The 19143-nt window shown below is 38.9% G+C and overlaps 1 protein-coding gene across 6 annotated transcripts in view; it reads left to right on the top strand.

Annotated features, from left to right (window-relative positions):
* The window catches only part of LOC133413991 (cingulin-like protein 1), a 55497-nt gene that overhangs the window by 10179 nt on the left and 26175 nt on the right, over window positions 1-19143 (top strand). For 4 of the 6 annotated variants that reach the window (XM_061698974.1, XM_061698971.1, XM_061698972.1 and 1 more), the window contains exons 1-3: window positions 3074-3167; window positions 4273-4386; window positions 9907-10034. In XM_061698974.1, coding sequence (XP_061554958.1) covers window positions 3138-3167; window positions 4273-4386; window positions 9907-10034 — 272 coding nt within the window. In that variant the 5' untranslated portion in view covers window positions 3074-3137. Of the gene's footprint in view, window positions 1-3073; window positions 3168-4272; window positions 4387-9906; window positions 10035-19143 lie in introns of those variants that run through there. The other 2 variants (XM_061698973.1, XM_061698978.1) reach the window with 2 other exon arrangements.

Genomic DNA, 19143 nt, shown 5'->3' with positions numbered 1-19143 from the left:
TCACACCTGTGTTTTGCAAATCCAAAAATAATTTGCACGTGTTTTTCAAATGCACAAATATATATCCATCCATTTTCTGAGCCGCTTCTCCTCACTAGGGTCGCGGGCGTGCTGGAGCCTATCCCAGCTGTCATCGGGCAGGAGGCGGGGTACACCCTGAACTGGTTGCCAGCCAATCGCAGGGCAAACAGGAACAAACAACCATTCGCACTCACAGTCATGCCTACGGGCAATTTAGAGTCTCCAATTCATGCATGTTTTTGGGATATGGGAGGAAACCGGAGTGCCCGGAGAAAACGGAATGAGGGCGTTACCTATGCTAATTGTGTCTTTGCATGTAAACTCTAGCGGTACTGAAATAGGGCTCGGACATTTCTGGTGAATTGCATTACTCTACACGCCGTGTTTACAGGACTTGCCCAGACTAACCGTCACAGATGTACTGTACATCGTTTCTGTAAGTCTTCCTCCAAAGCACCGGGCAACTATTTAGAGAAGGGCGTTAACATATATGCCGCTTACATCCAATGATATGAAGGTATATATTGTCAATATTCATTTTAACATTATATTAACTATAGATTATCAATATGCTAATTAACAATATGCTAATTAACAAACTCCACACAGGCGGGGCCAGGAATTGAACACCAGTCATCAGAACTGTGAGGCAGACACTCTAACCAGTCGTCCACCTTGCCGCAAAGCTTATGCAATATCCAGATATTAATAAATTCAAATTAGGGTTCAAACGAAAATGTCACAATACAAGGCTGAGGCTGTGGTATGACTACAGTGTTTTCAGGGATTATTATTGATTTTTGTTTTTACTAGGCTTTACACGATCAGGATTTTTGGGGCCGATCACCGATCAGCGAGTTGAAAAAAACAATAACCGATCACAAGACGGAGGAATGTCTCTATTTAAATGATCTGTTGATTTACTGTATATACTTGTGTACTTAATTACTCAAAAAATGATATTTACAATAAATAAAGTATCTATCTCTATGTTCATCTATTTATGCCAGTGTGGCTTCCTTGGCTCCATAAAGGTTGGAAATCACTGCTCTAGTCAGATCGTGTATTCTAATCAACATGACAGAAAAAATGGGTGCTAACTAACTGTAATCAAATTACTTTATTTTTAATTAAATTACTTCACCCACACCGAAATGTTAGCGCATGATTCGACAGAACGGTGGCATGTTTACGTCCAACGGTTCGTGGTACCACTAGCTTGCTAGGCTACAACGTTTTGTTGCCTGCTTGCGAGCCGTATCGTATTCAAAGTACGGGAACATACCTCAAGCAAACCTTAAACGAAGGTCCTTTCCTGTCCTGAGCAACGGTGACCACCAACACACGTTTTCCCCCATTTTGTCCTTATAATACAAAGTCGGCACACTCCACTCTTGTTGTCGTCACCACGGTAACGAGTGTATCCGGTCGCATTTGAGTTGACAAGATAAAGCCCAATGATCGTAAAAAACGGGATGCAGTGGTATCGGAATACAAGATTTTATTGCAGTAGTCTGACAGTAGTCTAAAAGAGCAAATTTGTCATGTAGTCTGATCCGGGCATTACGTGTTGTATGTCTCAGACGTGTTGTCTGTTCCACACTGCCGACATGTTTTTTTTTTTTTTTAAATAACTTTATTGGCCGTCAGATATTTCCAATACCACGTCAAAAGACGTGCGACAACGCTAAAAATAAACTAGCTTTTGGATTCAAATATACTGTGCACGATGGCGACGTGGCATAAATGTCTTTTGCGGAGCTGATTGGATCGGCGAATTATGACATTAAAGCCGATCAGCCGATCAGCATAAAATGATAAATATCGGGCGATACCGATCAGCCCGATAAAATCGGTGTAAAGTCTAGTTTTTACATGTGTTTGTATGTAACTGTATATACAATTATTTGTATGTATATATATATATATATATATATATATATATATATATATATATATATATATATATATATATATATATATATATATATATTAGTATTGTATATGGAGTAATATGGTATAAAATACACTATAAATAATAGTGCAGCAATGCTCCACCCTGCATCATAGATACCTGCCTATTAAGGTGTGACAGACTTGGTGTCCTGCTGCAGTCATCCGGCTGCGCGGAGGCACACCCTGGGGTGGGGAGCCCAATTACTGGGGTGGGGGGGTGCAGACAGGAAACCTGTGATCCACAATATTTTGCAATTGAGTCATTGTTTACTTAATCTCACACAATTTGCCTGTGATTTATGACTATGAGTTCATAGTTTCATTGATAAATTTTGTTGAAAGGGAATGTAAAACGTCATGCCTGCCAGCAAAGCATGCTTTATTCTCGATTTGTGTCCTTGTAAGAGGTGACAAACAATACCCAATATGTTTTCCATCGTCTTAAATTTTGTTAGTTTGTAGATTTTAGATTATTTTGGATTTTGTATTGAGGATAGTGGGGAAGTGCCCTACTAGATTCATCATGATGCTTTTTTTGTTGTTGTAATTATTCATGTCTGTCTTACTTTGTCTGAAGATAGTACTGTACTTTTTCTGGTATGTAACTTTCCAAAGAGGTCCCACAATTGTGTCCTCATAAAAATATCTGTGTTTATCACAGATATTTTTATATATATTGTGTAACTATTCCTATCTAGCTGTTCCCAAACTTGCAAGACTATAAATTGGTCCGATTTGACTCAGTTCTCCAGGCCTAATAATGGAATAAATATTGTCAAACCAATATCATGAGAGCTTTACACCACCCCAACCCCCCGTCTCCGTCCCCACCCCCCCACCACAAAAAAACAGAAAATATTTATTATTTTTATTTTTGACAATCTTCAGTATTATTCTCTAATATGGCTTCAGTGTAATTTTGTCAGCGAAGAAAGAATCATATTGTGTACTCTTATTTTACAAACTCAATGTTACATTCCCTTTCACCCAGTTCTGTCTCTTGCTCACTTTGCTTGTCCATTCTGGTGACTGGGGAGGTTGTAGTCAGGGTCATCTCCATGTACACAGTCAAGCAGCCCACCCACTATCACACATGCAGAGACAAGCCCCCTTGTGGTCTGAGCTCAGTCAGGAAATTAGTTTTAAGTCATCCTGTCACCATGAATTCTTCGCACGCTCCATTTCTTATAGTGAGTATTTTGAAATAAAACTTTTCAGATATCCTATTGACTATTTGTGGCAACAATTAATTTTAGTGATACATGTTGCGATTGCTTTTGTGTTGAAGAGTGCAATTATTTGTTATGAGCCAGGTTAGATATGGCCGATTAATCCTGTGGGTTAAAACGTTATGGGTGACTATGTGGTGAGGACTATGACTGCGTGACTCGGTGGTTACACCATTTTACTCAGATTCATGGGAAAATGCAGTGTCAGTGCAGGAGTATATAAGTCAGTTTATTTTTCTGATAGGCTGAAAAATATCGCTGGTATTTTCAGTTGCAACTTGTGTTTTGAAAGACTAAGGATTCCGCAACAGTGTTCGCTCTCAGTGTAACAGCACAGCCCTGTCTCAGAGAAATATTTGTTTTCCCTTCTACTGTGTCTTGGCAACGTTTCCCGAAGCAGACTTGAGGCATGCAAATTCCTGACATGAAGCAAAAAAAAGTTTAGCTACTGTGTATTATAATCTAGAAATTACTACATAACAAAGGTTTCCTCGTCAAGATGCACATCAACATAGTCTCTATTCTGTAATTTCCTGTTTACATCATGTTCATATCCCACAACATATACAGTGATACCATAAAGTAGATTTCATCATTATCTCAATCTGTCATGACCATCCAACCCGCTCATGTTATGAATGCCATCACTCATACTGTGAGTGGGAAATTAATTGCCATCTGTAAGTCTTATACTATATATGTATAATAATTAACTTCCTTCTTGAAGATGGTCCTATAGGCAGACAAACTCAGCTCAACTGTGATTTGGTGTAAACCATGTAATTATTTAACCTCACAGATTAGTTAATAATGTACAGTTTATTTGGAGGAAGGGATTCGCTGCATTTTAGTTGTTCCATTATTTCATAACTTAACAAAGGGATTCAGTAAGTATCTTTCCACGAATTGTTCACTACTTCTATAATAAATTACAGTATATAGGATGCCTGTGCTGGTTCAAAAGTAAATAATTGTGTGAGTTAACATCTGCAATCTGCAAACCAATACTTAGTTAAACTGACTGAATTCAAGTATTATAATTTTAAAAATCAATGTTTTTTCCTAGGGTTCAGTGTACCAAAAAAACAGAGGGGATTTCCCAGCTTCTCTCTGCAAACTTCGGCAGCGAATAGAAGACAAAGTGCATATTGTACATTCTGATATCACAGAGGACCAACAGGTAATTTATGGCAATTGAAGTCATTCCAAAGCTTTATTGTACTGTATAAATGCTTAAAGAACATAACTCCAGGCGTTAATAAGCGTATTTTAAATATTATAGGAAAATACTTCATGGTAGAAAAAACAAGTGTTACTCGTAGAATCAGACAGTTAAATGTCTCCGTTTCCTCTCCAGTTCTGTGAGCTAATATGCAACAACAGGGCTGTACAATATATAGTCTTAACTCCAAAATGTAAAAGACTTCAGGGAACCACCCACAGCTTCTTTAAGTGATGGCTGTATTTTGTGTGACACAAATACATCTTTGGCTGCTACTGGCTGGCATATTTCTTCGTTGGCTGAGTTTACTGTCTTGGGTTTATTTGCTGGTGGCAAGGTATCCCTTACAATCAGAGACATGTAAAACTTCAATGAAAAGTGTATAATTGACGCTAGAATTCAGTTCCAGCCTGTCAAAGTTGCATCTGCGTGATGATGTGATAATATCACGTATGATGAAGGTTCAAACATCTAAACACATCTCTTTAATTTTGGACAAAGTGCGCATTGTACAACTTTGGAGCCATTTTAATGTCAAAGTCCAACTGTATCAGTTATAACTAGGCCTGTCACGATAACAATTTTTCAAGACTAAAAACTATGACCATAAATGATTATATTGTTTTTTTTTTTTAAATGCCTCTAAAATATTAATATTATATTATATATTAATTATTATTTTATTTTTTTGGTTTTAAATCAGTATTGTTATTATCACTATTATTGTTCTTGTTTCACAGGGGTGTAATATTCCTTTAGCCAAACCGATCAGAAGCAAATTTTCGCCTGTATGCCGTCATTTGGAATAGAGCCGGGAAGCGCTCCGTCTGTGCATGCCTCGTCTCGATGTAAATGAGCGGTAACGTCATCGTTTATGCACGGTGTAAATATGCCGGCTTAAGCGTTTTCTTTTAAAATAAGCTTATAAAAACACTCCCTACTATTGTGCTGAATAGACGACGGACCTCCATCTTGATAGATGACGTGACGTTCACAACGAAGTGTGCATGTCACACGGCTGTTCCGAGTAGTGGACATGTATATACCCAATCGGAATAGATCCCCTCACATGTAAACAGTTGACCAGAGATCTTCAGTCGGAATGATTTCAGTAGGAATTCAGTGACAAAAAAGTCTCCATGTAAACCCGGCTACTGTGACTCTGAAAACAAGACCTTCACGTGTCAATCAAATATACGTTGACTTTCGCTGCAGTCCACTATTGTGTAGTGTGTCATAATTGGGGACTAACACACAAAACAACTCGGAGCAAAGCTGTGACGACATCACCGCGGTGGATCGAGCTGTTTAGCTCCTTAACTCGTTAGCTCGCGGGCTAGACAACAAACAGTTAACGTTCCCGTAAGTGTCTCTGTTGTGTGAATCTACGCGCTGCACGTGAAGCAAGGCTGTGGAGTATTGGACGGAGCCAACACTGGCAAGAGTGTGATGGTCCGCCGGCGTTCCATGAGCCCAACTCTGTCAGCTCACTGAGTGATCCGCACTGCAACAACGACAACTTATCAAGTCCCAAAAAAACTATCGTGTCCATTTTATTTTTTCAAACGATAAGTCAATCTAGTAATTATCGTGACAGGCCTAGTGATGACAAACATATGACATTTTTATCAGTTTTGAAAGTTTTACAAAAGTAGATGTACAGTTTTTGCTATCAAATCAAATACACTGTAATAACGTTTAGTAAGTCACGATTACAATAACATACAACTTCCCATTAAGTGCAAGCTCTTATTTGCTCAAATTTCTGGCCTTTAGCACTTGCACATTCGTAGTTTCTTCACTCAAGCTCACTTAAACACGCACATCAACAGGACGTGTTTTTTCACGGTGTATATACTCTACTTTATCTTTGATGACACCCCAGAAGAAGAAATCGATTTAGGGTGAAGTCAGATGATCGCATTGGCAATTCTACTGACCCTCATCGACCTAGCCATCTATGAAGTAATTAATTTTTATGCGGTAATAAAGACGGCAAATAATAAAATATAAATAATAAATAACTTCATATAACTCTGAGAAGAAAAAGAAGAAAAATCCCCTTTATTGTCATGAACATGCATGTATGCACACGAAATGTGCTCTCTGCATTTGACCCATCACAGTGAACACATACACATGTTAGTGGAACACACTGGAGCAGGGGGCAGCTGAAGCGCCCGGAGAGAATTTCGGGGTATCAGTGTCTTGCTCAAGGACACCACAGCCGTGAGTCTGGGGGATGTTAGCGGATGGTCCAGTCGGGGTTTAGAACCCATGTCCCCCACGGTGGCAGGCGATGATCTTAACCATTGGGCCAAGGCCGCCCTGACCTTACAACTGTAAACCAATGTTTGCACCACCTGTTTAAATCTAAGGGATCCATTTTCTGAGCCGCCTATCCTCACAAGGGTCGCGGGCATCGCAGAAATCGTCGGGCAGGAGGCGGGGTACAGCCTGAACTGGTTGCCATCCAATCGCAGGGCACACATAAACAAACAACCATTAGCACTCACATTCTCACCTAGGGGCAATTTAGAGACTTCAATTAACCTACCATGCATTTTTTTGGGATGTAGGAGGAAACCGGAGATTGAACCCCGGTCCTCAGTACTGTGAGGCAAACGCTTTAACCAGTCGTCCACCGTGCCGCTAATAATAAAAATAATTATTATTATTATTGTCATCTACCTACCTACCTACCGACTAGCTACCCACGGCACTGTCCATACCTCAGTTTTTTCGCCATGGTTCGGTACTTTTTCGGCATTTTGTAGTGTACTGAGTAATATAACTTATTTCAGTTTAACAGTTATTTAAACAGCTCTTTTGAATGGTAAACTGCCTCATTCCTTAACTACCGGTAATTGCATAGACATTACAATACAATAGCATAAAATATGTATAACAAATTAAAACATACAAGAAATTTGCTTTAAAAGAGGTTCATCCCTCCATCCATTATCTACACGGCTTATCTCCACAAGGGTCGCGGGCTTTACAAGAGGTCACTGTCACAAACTAATACAAAAGAGCATAAAACGAAAAATAAAAAACAACATACATTTAAACATGTTCTTTTTTGAATGAAGCGGCTATAGATGAAAGAATAGAATATGACTAACTTTATCAGTTTCAGTCTGAGATCTTTATTTGAAACCCAATCATGTTTGAGCACATGACTCAGAGGCGTTGAGCGTGATCAGCATGTCCTGCCAGGGTGACTCATCCAGTCTGCTGTCTCTCAGTCGACAGCCGCCATCGAAGGACGAGCTCAGACACGCCCACGCTACCGCCACCAACTTGAATCCTTCCACATGATGTCCTGGTGTATCTCCTCTGCTCTCTGGGCTCTGTGATCACCTCATCCTGCCTCCTCAGTCTGTCTACCCTCTCCTCTCTTTTCCCTCAGCTGGTGATTCATGGCAAGCTTTGCTTTTACCCATGCATCTCACAATCTGACGCATTTGTCTGCTAAAATGTTTCACAATTTTACTTTCTCCGACCATTTACTGTCCAAAATAAATATTCTGTGGTCGTTTTTAGAACATTGTGTGTTTTGTAAACATTTTTGATGCTTTTGCTTTTCAAAATGCACTCTTTTTGTTGTTTATTTTAGGGGATCAGTCCCCTTCAGTCTCCTCTTTAACAGGTAAAATATATGCTCTATAGCACGGGGGGAGGGGGGAGGGGGGGGTGGGTTACAGTTATAATGGCCCTCTGAGGGAAACCATAACTTCAATGTGACCCAAGAAAAAAAATAGTTTGAAAATAAAAAAAGACTGTTACCCCTGCTTCTAATTGAATGAAAGAAAATCATGTAATTGTAACCCATTACATGACTGGGAGAAAATGTGAAATTAAATTACAGTTGCTTTTGGAAATTTACATGATTACAATTTTTAGTTACGTAAATTTGAAATATAGCCACAAAAACTGAGATTCTTTTCATATCGCTTCTTCTTTTGAAATTCGACGCTTGCGATTGTCTCTCTCTGGTCATATGCCATTCTCCTGTAGTCTCAAACATGACATATTTTCCCAAATATAACATCAAATCGCCACCTTGTCGTGCAATCTATTATTCAGTCTGAGATTTATAAAAAGTTAGACTCATATTTACACTTTTGAACACATAATAGAAGTCTGACTTTTGAACAGTTTCATTTTTATAATTTGGGACTTTTTTATGGAAGATGCACTAATCTGGCACACACTAATCTTAGCACATCTGCCTCACAGTTCTATGGACCAGGGTGCAAATCCCGGCCTCGCCTGTGTGGAGTTTGCAAGTTCTACCCGTGCCTGCGTGTTTTTTTTTTTGGGTACTCCGGTTTCTAGCCACATCCCAAAAACATGCATGCTAGGTTCATTGAAGACTCTAAATTGTGAGTGCGAATGGCTATTTGTTTATATGTGCCCTGCGATTGGCTGGCTACCAGCTCATGGTGTACCCCACCTCCTGCCCGCAGCTCGCTTTGAGGAAGTAATTGAAATAATTACCGTACACTACTATTACATTTTCAACAGGGTAACTTATTGTACATTTCCAAAGTAATCTTCCCAACACTGCCCCTGATGAACTCCTTTGTTTCTTTTGCCAATGACTTTTTAAAAATGTGGGTCTCATGAGTTAATTTTTCCACAACCATCGTGCTACAAATCATCGATGAAGCTTGGTGAGCCCAACCCAGAAGAAGCAATGCAAGCCAACACTATGACATTACCTTCAATGTGGTTTACAAATGAGCTTGTGTGTTGGGGATCATCTTTTCTTTCTCGAAGCTTGAGTCTTTCCATCATGGTAAATGTTGATCTCTCAGGCTCATCAGTCCATAAAATTTGTTCCCCAAATTTTGGGGGCTTGTGTTTCTACTTTTTGGCATATTTTATCCTGGCCTTCCTATTCTTTTTGCAAATGAGTCCTTGGTATCTTCCAGTATCTGTAATTTAGTTTGTGTTCATGACCTTCACTCGTACCCTCTGGAGGTTGTTGCTCATGTCTCTAACAATATTTTTATGTTCTTTCCTTACAGCATTCAAGATATTCTGTTGTCACAGCAGTATATGTTTTCTTTGGTCTGCCCATTTAACATTTATACAGCCTTACTTGGTACACTAGACTGTTTATTTCTTCTTCAAGGGATTCCAAATGGTTGTATCGGCTATGGCCAATGTTTGTGCAAATTTGCATCTTTTCTCAGCGACAAAACACACCTTACAGTCACATGTTTCAGTATTTTTGCTCCCATTAATAATGGGTGGGTTTATATTAAAGGTGCCATGCCTTGCGATATGCCATGGCTACCAAAAAGGAAAATGAATTAAAGCCATGACGCAACAAAAGTGCTATTATATCTAATGATGACTTTAAATTCAAAGTCTGTTTGGTTAAGGTTAAATCATTCCAAAATGGTCACAACCTCTTGATTTGTTGCCAGTATTATTGTATAAAGTCATATGAATTCTTTGTCTTAGGGTGTGGTGTTTGCGGAGGACACTGGAGGAGGACTGTGGAAGTTTGCTGTCTTGAGTAAGGAGTTGAACTTTCACCTTCAGCAGCTGCAGACAGAGACTGAACACGAGATCAACAATATCCAGACACAGTGAGTACATAACTTTTGTGAAGTACAGCACATGAAAGAATGTTCCAAGATATGCTCACCTGTAGTTTTCGACCACAAAAAAATACAGTGGCAAGGCTTTTATACAACGAAATACTGATTAAATGTAAATATATTTCTGACAAAAGGGTTCCAGACATTGTGCTATAAAAGGTTTTACCATTAAATACATTTCTGCTTCAGTTAAATCCTTGATTGTTTTCTATGAGATAAGATAAGGGCCTGCTGTGTTGTGTTTGAAGCTGTTAGTAGAAGGCAGCTCAGTGCGGATTTGGAAGGTTTCGTCACACGACTGAAACGCGACTGGGGAAGTTTCCATTGTATCTCATAACCGCAGCAGGTTTATGCTCTACTTCAAAAATCAGCAGGATCCTGCCTGTAGTATAAAAAAAAATTATAGTTACTTGTGTAGTAATTTAGGCAAAAAGTAAAGGATTGCAGCAGTTCAGTTCTGTCTTCATTCTTTGTGGAGACCTTGAGGTTTCATCACATAAGCTTTTCCCAAAGGTTAGGAATGAATGTGCTTGACATTTATCCTGTTTTATCACTGTTTCCTCATAGAGTTGCATAGTAAGAAACAAAGTACCAGTTCTGCAATGCTACCTTCGATGTGTTGAATACGCAGATGATGCGTTTGCATTGCCGGTATTGTGTGGTCTTGTTTGACTTTGTTTTTGAGTTTGAGTAGTTAACTGCAGGATAATTTAATTATAGGCTACATTATCCCTTCGCCCAGTCTTCTTAATCCCACCCAATGATCACATTTCCATACTACATTCTCTACTTACTTTCTCACCACGAATGCGATCCGGATGCTAGACCTTCTAGGAACACGTATTTGTTGCATAGCGCATCAGTCAATTTCCATACACATACTGTATAATGCAAACATCATTCTGAGAAGGACAAACAGTGGAACCTTGGTTCACAAACGTAATTTGTGACGAAACTGAAACTTTTGGCTAACCGAAGTCAATTTTCAATTGAAAGGAATGTAAATAGAATTAATCCACTCCAATCCACACATTATTTTATATTTACCCACACCAACAATAGTTTTAGTACTTTTCTATTGTTCAGTCTTTGCTTCATCAAAACAGACACTCCCTGAGCAACAACAGCTACCTTTTGGTCTCATTGTTCTTAACAGTAGTACAGATGGTAGATTTTGCCAAACCGAACTGCAGTGAGATCACAAAAAAGATCACCATTCTCATGTTTAGTAATTTCTTACTTCTCTTTTTACAAGAGTAATACATATTGGATTCCTAATGACTCTATTGATAGCGGTAGTTTCTTTTGAGCCAAACTGTTCGTAAACCGATTTGTTCGTGAACCGGCTCATCCGTGGACCGAGGTTCCACTGTCCTAACCTTGGCGACATTTGAATGGCAATAAAATAGACTGGGATTCGTGGTACAAAGCGAGTAGAGGAGAAGAAAGTGGTCTTGGGGGTAGGGAGTTTGGGTGCAAGGCTGTCAAGACGCTGCATTATTTATTTGTTTGGTTTAAATTAGGATTATTCATTATACTACTACTAGGGGCAGGCAGAAGTATCTAATCGCAATATTCCCCTCCCCAATTTCACATAGATTTAGCAAATCCTCTGTATCCATTCACTTCCTGGCCAGTAGGGGGCACTTTAGTACTACTACTACTCCTACTACTACGACTACTACTACTACTACTATTACCCTCCCACTCTAGGCCACTTCCCATAATGCAGTCACCACTGTGTAAAAACTCTTGCTTCAATGCTACACTTTCTATTTCATTCAAAAGGTGTGATCCAACTTCACTTTAAGGGTTTGCGATGTCGTGTTGTTAAATCCTGTGATTGACTGGCGATAAGTCCAGGGTGTACCCCGCCTCTCGCCCAAAGTCAGCTGGGATAGGCTCCAGCTAACTGCAACCCCAATGAGGATTAGTGCCGTTGAAAATTGATGAGATGAAATTGTTAAAGCGTCTGAAGCTCCTCCACCACACCTTTGTCATATCTAAAAAAAACTTGTTCATATACAAGAAACTATCATCACAAAATGCACGTCCAGGTGTGCAAAGGTGAGGTTATGATCATCTCACTCGAGGTGGTTTTTGTCATTCTTCACATTCTGTGTAACAAAGAGCAACACGTTGCATGCCTCGGAGGAGAAACCGTTCATACTTGTTCTTCGTTAACTCTATTTGGCCAATATCTGTTTTAATTACTGCAGGCGCTTTGTAATACGGAACAACTGGAAACACTTGTGGTTGAACACGTAAGGAAACCGAGGAGGAATTGCATTTATAATTTTGTGTTTAAGGTGAAGGTTTGGGAAAACTTTGACTGAACTATGTAAGGATTACCATAATTTCACGTGTATAATGCGCATTTCCCCCCCTCCCAGAAAATTCTCAAGAGTCAATAGTGCGCATTATACATAGGTATAGGGGCAAATGGAAAAAAACTTCAACCATCTAGTGGTTATGAAAAATCTGTACACTTTCATTCCATATTGCCATCGCCACCTAGAGGTTATAAAAAAGCCTACACTTTCATTCTCTTATGACGGGGGTACATATGACTACATATATGTACAGTTGTGCTCATAAATTTACATATTCTGGCAGAATCTGTGAAAATGTTTATTATTTTTTTTTAATATGACTGATGACTGAAAAACAACCATCATTAATTTCTTTATGGTAATGTTTTGTTTAATGACAATGCTCTTCTGAAACGCTTGACAGTTTAATTTTAATCCCATTAAAATAAAATTTTATGTTTTTTGCCTGGTCCTTAAGAATTGTCAATTTCTTACAAATTCTCCCTGGGTGTCCTGGGGGACCCTAATCAAACATATGAGGACAACTGTGTGTTTTCTCCTTTACTAAATAAAAGTAAGGCTGTGAATTTCAAAATAAGAGCAAGTAAATAAAAAGAAAGTATTATGTGTTCAAATAAAGCATCAAACTTCAGAATAATTATTTGAAAAAAACTAACTAAATACAGATAGTACTTCATGTTTTGATCATATGGGGAGAAGCAAAATCATGCATTGTAAAAATGCAGTTATACATAGAAGGGTTTTCCAGTGTTTTGGGGGTGCGTATTATACATGGGTGCGCATTATAGACAATAAATTACTAACATTTTACCAAGTTTTCACAAGAATTCAGTGGGAAATAGTATGAACAGTTAACTATAGTTCCTGAGAAAATACATTTTTTTTAAATCATCAACCCAGCAGCAATGCACTCCAACAAAAGCAGTCTTGTCATAGCACACAGCAATGGCTATATGCTATATTTTGCCATTTTGTTACATGTTGAAGTTGTTATGGTTTGTCTGTCAAGAATTTCTTTTTATGCTTCATATAGAAATTACAGCACATTTTTTTATGCTATCCTAATTGCATAATAGTGGTTCTGGCTCTACTATGGCTTCTACTATGGGAGCTATCCCGAAAGAACATTGAGCTTTTAATATGTCTAAGTCAAAACCAAAATTACTTTTAGCTTTTCATGTTACTTCTGATCCAGTAGGCTGCATCTTGTCAACACATAATTTATCTAAATGTGAACATTAAGGGCTCTATTTTCAAATGTTGATATTCATGCAAGCGCAAGGCTCCTTTGCCAATTTGGCAGAACAGTCTGCACCAAGCTGGGCATTTTGGCTTAGCGAGAGTGTGCCCTTGGAGATGCAATTTGGTGGCAGAAAGTCAGTCTGAATTTACCCCTGCTGAGACCACGTCAAACATTTGCTGGTCTATTGTGATTTTGGTGAATTTGATGGAGGCACAGGCAGACAGATTCGCGAGCCCCGCGGGCGTGTGATGGATGTCAGACATATTCTATTGATAAATATGTGCGGGCATCAAACTCTCTGTATCATTGCAGAAATCCATTTATTGAAAGTATTATTATTAAATGTTTTTATTTTCATCCATCCATCATCCATCCATCCATTTTCAACATCGCTTATCCTAGCGGGGCGCTGGAGCCTATCCCAGCTGACTTCGGGCGAAAGGCGGACTACACCCTGAACTGATCGCCAGGCAGTCGCAGGGCACATATAGACACGGACAACCATTCGCATTCGCATTCACACCGTCATTGAGTGGGAACTGAACCCACGCTGCCCGCACCAAAGTCAGGCGAGTGTCCCACTACACCATCAGTGACCTGTTTTTATTTTATTTTATTTTATTTTTATTGATTTACTTTATTTTTAAATCATCCCACCAGCCGGCAAGCAGTTATGGAGGGGGCACACGAACGATCGGGGGTAGGGATAGATTCATGACATCCGCGGACATATTTTAAGTCACGAGCAGTTATCACTGGCTTATTCGGTATTTAACTCATTCACTGCCAGCCCTCTCACTTAAAATGGATATATTTGATTTTCACTGTATAGCCATCAATGGGTGTGAATGGGTTTGTATAAGAGTTAGGTCTATGGGCCAAGAGCAGTGACAATGAGCAGATCGTTGCGATTACGCATCGTCCTTTTCTGCACAGAGATGCTTCCATGTGAGAATTTTGAGTGTGCTGAATTTAAAGGGAAAAAGAGGAGCCGCTTTGATTGGCCAGGGTCGAAGTCGGCTGTGATCACGCCTACAGTAGCACGGACATCCCTGTTTTGCGCTCTGGTGTGCTGGGCCACAAAATTACCAACACCGGGTCGAATGACAGATTTACGCCAGTGACGAAAATAGAGCCCTAAGTGTTTGAGGATTGAGTTAAATGGCATCACAGATGCAACATTAGACATCGTTCACATTTTACAAAAGTGTTTGTTGTTGTCATCTGCCTCACCCTATTTACTTCCTCTCCCCATGCTCCTGCCATGACAGGTACTTTGGCAGAACAACACTTAAATAGACCTTGGCAGGCTAAAAAAACACAGCTCTGGATTTAAGGTGTGCCACCTGACACACACACTTATGATACACTTCCTGGAAATCTCTAAATTTCACAGAAATTTTGGCACATGAACTAACACACTAACATCACAGTTTTGATCAAATGGTGGATCAGACTAGTTTATAGTTGTAACAACTGTACAAGGAACTGTACACCATCACAATGGCCCAACCCCAAATGGACTTCAACTCTGTAATTGCTTTTATTTTCCAGGGTTTTCCTCTGCATTTAAGGATGATTCGTCATAATAGCAATACCAATCCTGGTTCATGTTTAGTGTAGGAAATATGATTTGGCACTGTTTAACATTGAGAGAGAGTCTTAGTGTACTTTAGTGTTGTGAGTGTTGGTGTGTAATCCTCTGACTTCATCCCATTCAACACATTTCATAAGACTTTGTTCAGTTTCTTTGTAGAGGTGAAACTTTGGGGAAAAGAGAAAATATCTGCATCGTCTGACTCAAAATGTATAAGAACATAATCCCAACCAAGCTACATTTTTATATAACGTGTATGTCGTTTGCACCAAACCTTTAATGTGGTTGTAGTTTACAGCACAAGACGTACCACTGAACTAAGTAATGACAGATAAATGGAACACCAACAACAATTCATTAACAATGTGTGTGTACCCCAAAAAAATACAAATTAAATACATAGTTAAATTACATCAAAATCAAGTTTTCATCATGCAAACAAAAGGTGTTTAGCAGTCCAATATTGGGTCTATATATATTCATTTGCTGTTGTATCATAATCTGCAGAATAGCTTATTTTTTATTTTATTATTGTTTTTGTTGTTGTTTTTGGAATAAAAGAAAAATATGGAAACACATTATGAGTGACAACATTTTTGTTGGGCAGTGGCAAAATGTAACTAAATTGACTACTTTAAGACTTAACAATTATTCATTATTAGCCAACATATTAACAAATACTAATATAATACAAAACATTAGAAACATTGTTTTTTTCACTCTGCTGGAACTTCTTGACGTCATCTCCGTGAGTTGTCATGTAGGAATTGCAGGAGTGATGGGAGAAGCGATTACTCATAACCACACCACGTGTGGCGTTATTGCAACACCTTTTATTCACACCGAATAAAGACACACCTTTAAAACAAAAACACAAAAAACACCAACAACGGTAACCGACAGTGTAACCTCGGCAAACACATTCCTCTCAAGATATGTAATGTATTAATGAAGATCTATGTCCGGTGACCACGCAACACACTGTACCTTATGGTCTTGCCCTAAAATAGACACACGCAAACGCAAAAACCTAGGTGTGAGGGATTACATTTTTTCATTTGAGCATGCCATTTATGCATCTGTACTTCCAAACAGCATTTTCAAGAATAAAGTTGTTGTTGTTGTTGTTCTTGTATTGTTTTTTTATTTTTATTTTTTTACTTTACTAAAGATGTATACAACAACATGAAATTTATGAATACACACGTACAGTAATATAGACATACCACATAAGTGACAACATTTCATGTGACAGGCTGTAAGTGGTGAGATAGGCAGACAATAGTGCATAAAAACGAAGAAATAAACAACACCCACGATTTTTGTGCTTGCCACATACATTCATATAATTATGGAGACCTATTTACGAAAGCACCTAATCAGAACACACTGACAGCTGGCAGAGTGTGTATGAGTGCGTGCGTATATGTGTGTGTGTACGTATGTGCGTTTCACATTGTTTTACCATGTGGCATATGCTTGTGTTTTTATCTTTTCATGTAAATGTGTGTATAATCTCACTTGAGACAACTCACTCACACACACACACACACACACACACACAAACACACACTTCACTGTTAATTACAGCATTTTCCATGCGGTTCATCGTTTTCCTTCTCAGTCGTCATACATGCCACATTTTTAATGAAAACTTTTGAATGGTTAAGATCAATTTTGATTGACATTTGAAAACTTGAATGATTACTAAAAAACAAACAGATGAAGTCTCTCTCTCTCTCTCTCTCTCACTCTCTCTCTTTTGTGCATGTGTGTGTGTGTGTGTGTGTGTGTGTGTGTGTATATACAACTACATATAATTTTTTATTACAGTTGTTACTCTATTTTTTATACTGGTTGTACAATATTGTTGTGTATCCATTGCTCTTGCTCTCTCTTAATATATTATATGTGTTTATGCCTGTGATGATAGCAAATTTCTTAGGACGATATATTGTCCCTACAAGTATCACGATAAACGATGGTATTGTTAATGTTATTTTTTTTTATGCCACTGATATAATGATATTACAGCATAATAATGCAAGTACATCCTTTTTAAGAACATTTCACTTTTAATTCTAATTCTAAGAATAATGGGCATTGATATTGTAATGTAGAACAATGGATAAAATATCTTAGATAGACAGTATGAATAAAACAGACTCAGGCTCTGTTAAAAAAAATGCACTTAAACAAATATTAACGAGTTCCGCTCCTACGCTGGTGATGTAATTTCCGCGTAAGTCGGATTTCACTGTTAAAGTCGAAATTTACGAGAGAAGGGAGTTAACCCCTGCGAAAAAGGCAAAGATACTCCCGGTGCACAAACACAGACAAGCGGTATGTATTAGCTGAGCAGAAACACTATGGTGCTCGGGACAAAATGGCGGACGAGGCACGGGCGCCGTAAAGTCGAAACGTCGTAGGTCGAATACGTCGTAACTCGAGGACTTTCTGTATAATGTGAGCATACGCGCGGCATATTCACATTTGTGTTTGTATTGTTGGGCAAAGGGTGACGGGGAATGTCCTACCGTGTTTTATGTTTCCAGCTGAAGAAATTGGGTGGGATGTTCGTGTTTAAAATGGATTTTGTCGCTTTGAGGTTTTTAAATTGTGTTTTTGTTACGACTTCGTACAAATTCGACATACCAGCTCGTTGGTTTTAGCGGGATGGCCGCGTTCATTTGGCTTGAATCCATAATGTTTCCACATCGTCGCGGTGGCGTTAGGCTTTGGAACTAATTCTATTAATTCCGTTAACTGTGCAGCTGCCGCCTCGGTGTCAAAAACTTAGCTTCATGTACGCAAGCGCCTGCTTTTCAAAAGCACACACAAGCACCCACACACACGCACGGCAATCAGACGGAGGGTCCCCGCTCTTCACAATCTCTGATTGGTTTACAGACCGCGATGGGTTTCCTGAGTGTTCTTTTAAGGCACAGAAATGTCTTTTTCTTCCTCAAATGACTGGACACTTGTACGTACACTGTATTTTTTTTTTTTTTTTTTTTTTTTTCCGCATTCAGAAATTAGGGCACATCCGCATCCGAATAGTCCTGTCTCGTCCAAAACAAAAATAAAAAAATCATACGCCAAATTTCCAGCACCACGACGGCGTACTAAGTCATAGCTCTGTGTCCACTGTCTCGCTCGCACAGTTCTCCAAGAGGCAATCGTGTTTGCTTCCAACCGTTTATTTGTCACTCCCAGATGAAGTTTATTGTAAAGCTGACACATAAAACAAAAAAGAATTAAAAATGAATATTTAAACACCAGAATGTTCGACCAAACCACTTGATTTTGTCTAACGAACGTCCGCTATAGGTTAATGTTAACCTAAAATGTAAAAGAGCATAGACAGTCTAATGGAAATCTGCAAAGTTAGAAATCGTCAAACAACATAATACAGGGAGCAACAACACATACATATAGAGCATTTATTAATACCGTACTCACAAGCGTACAACATGCTCTCTGCTCTGTGGGAACAACACATTTTTAAAATGGCAAAACATCCTCTACGTCTTGCTTTCAATGATGCTGCATCTTTTCCAGTAGACCTCAGCGCTGCCCTCAGTTTTGCAGCGCAACTTTAAATTCAGACTTGCCTACACTATAAAAACCCATCAAAAAAAAAACAATCACTTCAAAATCTGCGATGTAGCAGGGGCACAATATAGCAGGAGTTCACTTTACTGTAGTGTTATTGTTTCAGTAGGACTTGGTGAAATGTAAATCGCTGATCGTGGAGCGTTTCGATATAAAAGGTCGTCAAAACATGCGGTACGCTGTTGGGCCTCCGTGACAACCTCATTAATAAGAGGACAGCTTAGTGGTTTTGTGTTATTGTTTGTGTCATTTCCACTCATTTGACTTGCGCTGCATGTTGATCTGCAGTTTGCTAATCAAAGGCCTCCT

This window comes from Phycodurus eques, chromosome 15 (assembly GCF_024500275.1).
Source record: "Phycodurus eques isolate BA_2022a chromosome 15, UOR_Pequ_1.1, whole genome shotgun sequence".
NCBI classification, from domain to species: domain Eukaryota; kingdom Metazoa; phylum Chordata; class Actinopteri; order Syngnathiformes; family Syngnathidae; genus Phycodurus; species Phycodurus eques.
Note: the sequence above shows the minus strand (reverse complement) of the source record. Positions and strands in the feature narration are given on the sequence as shown.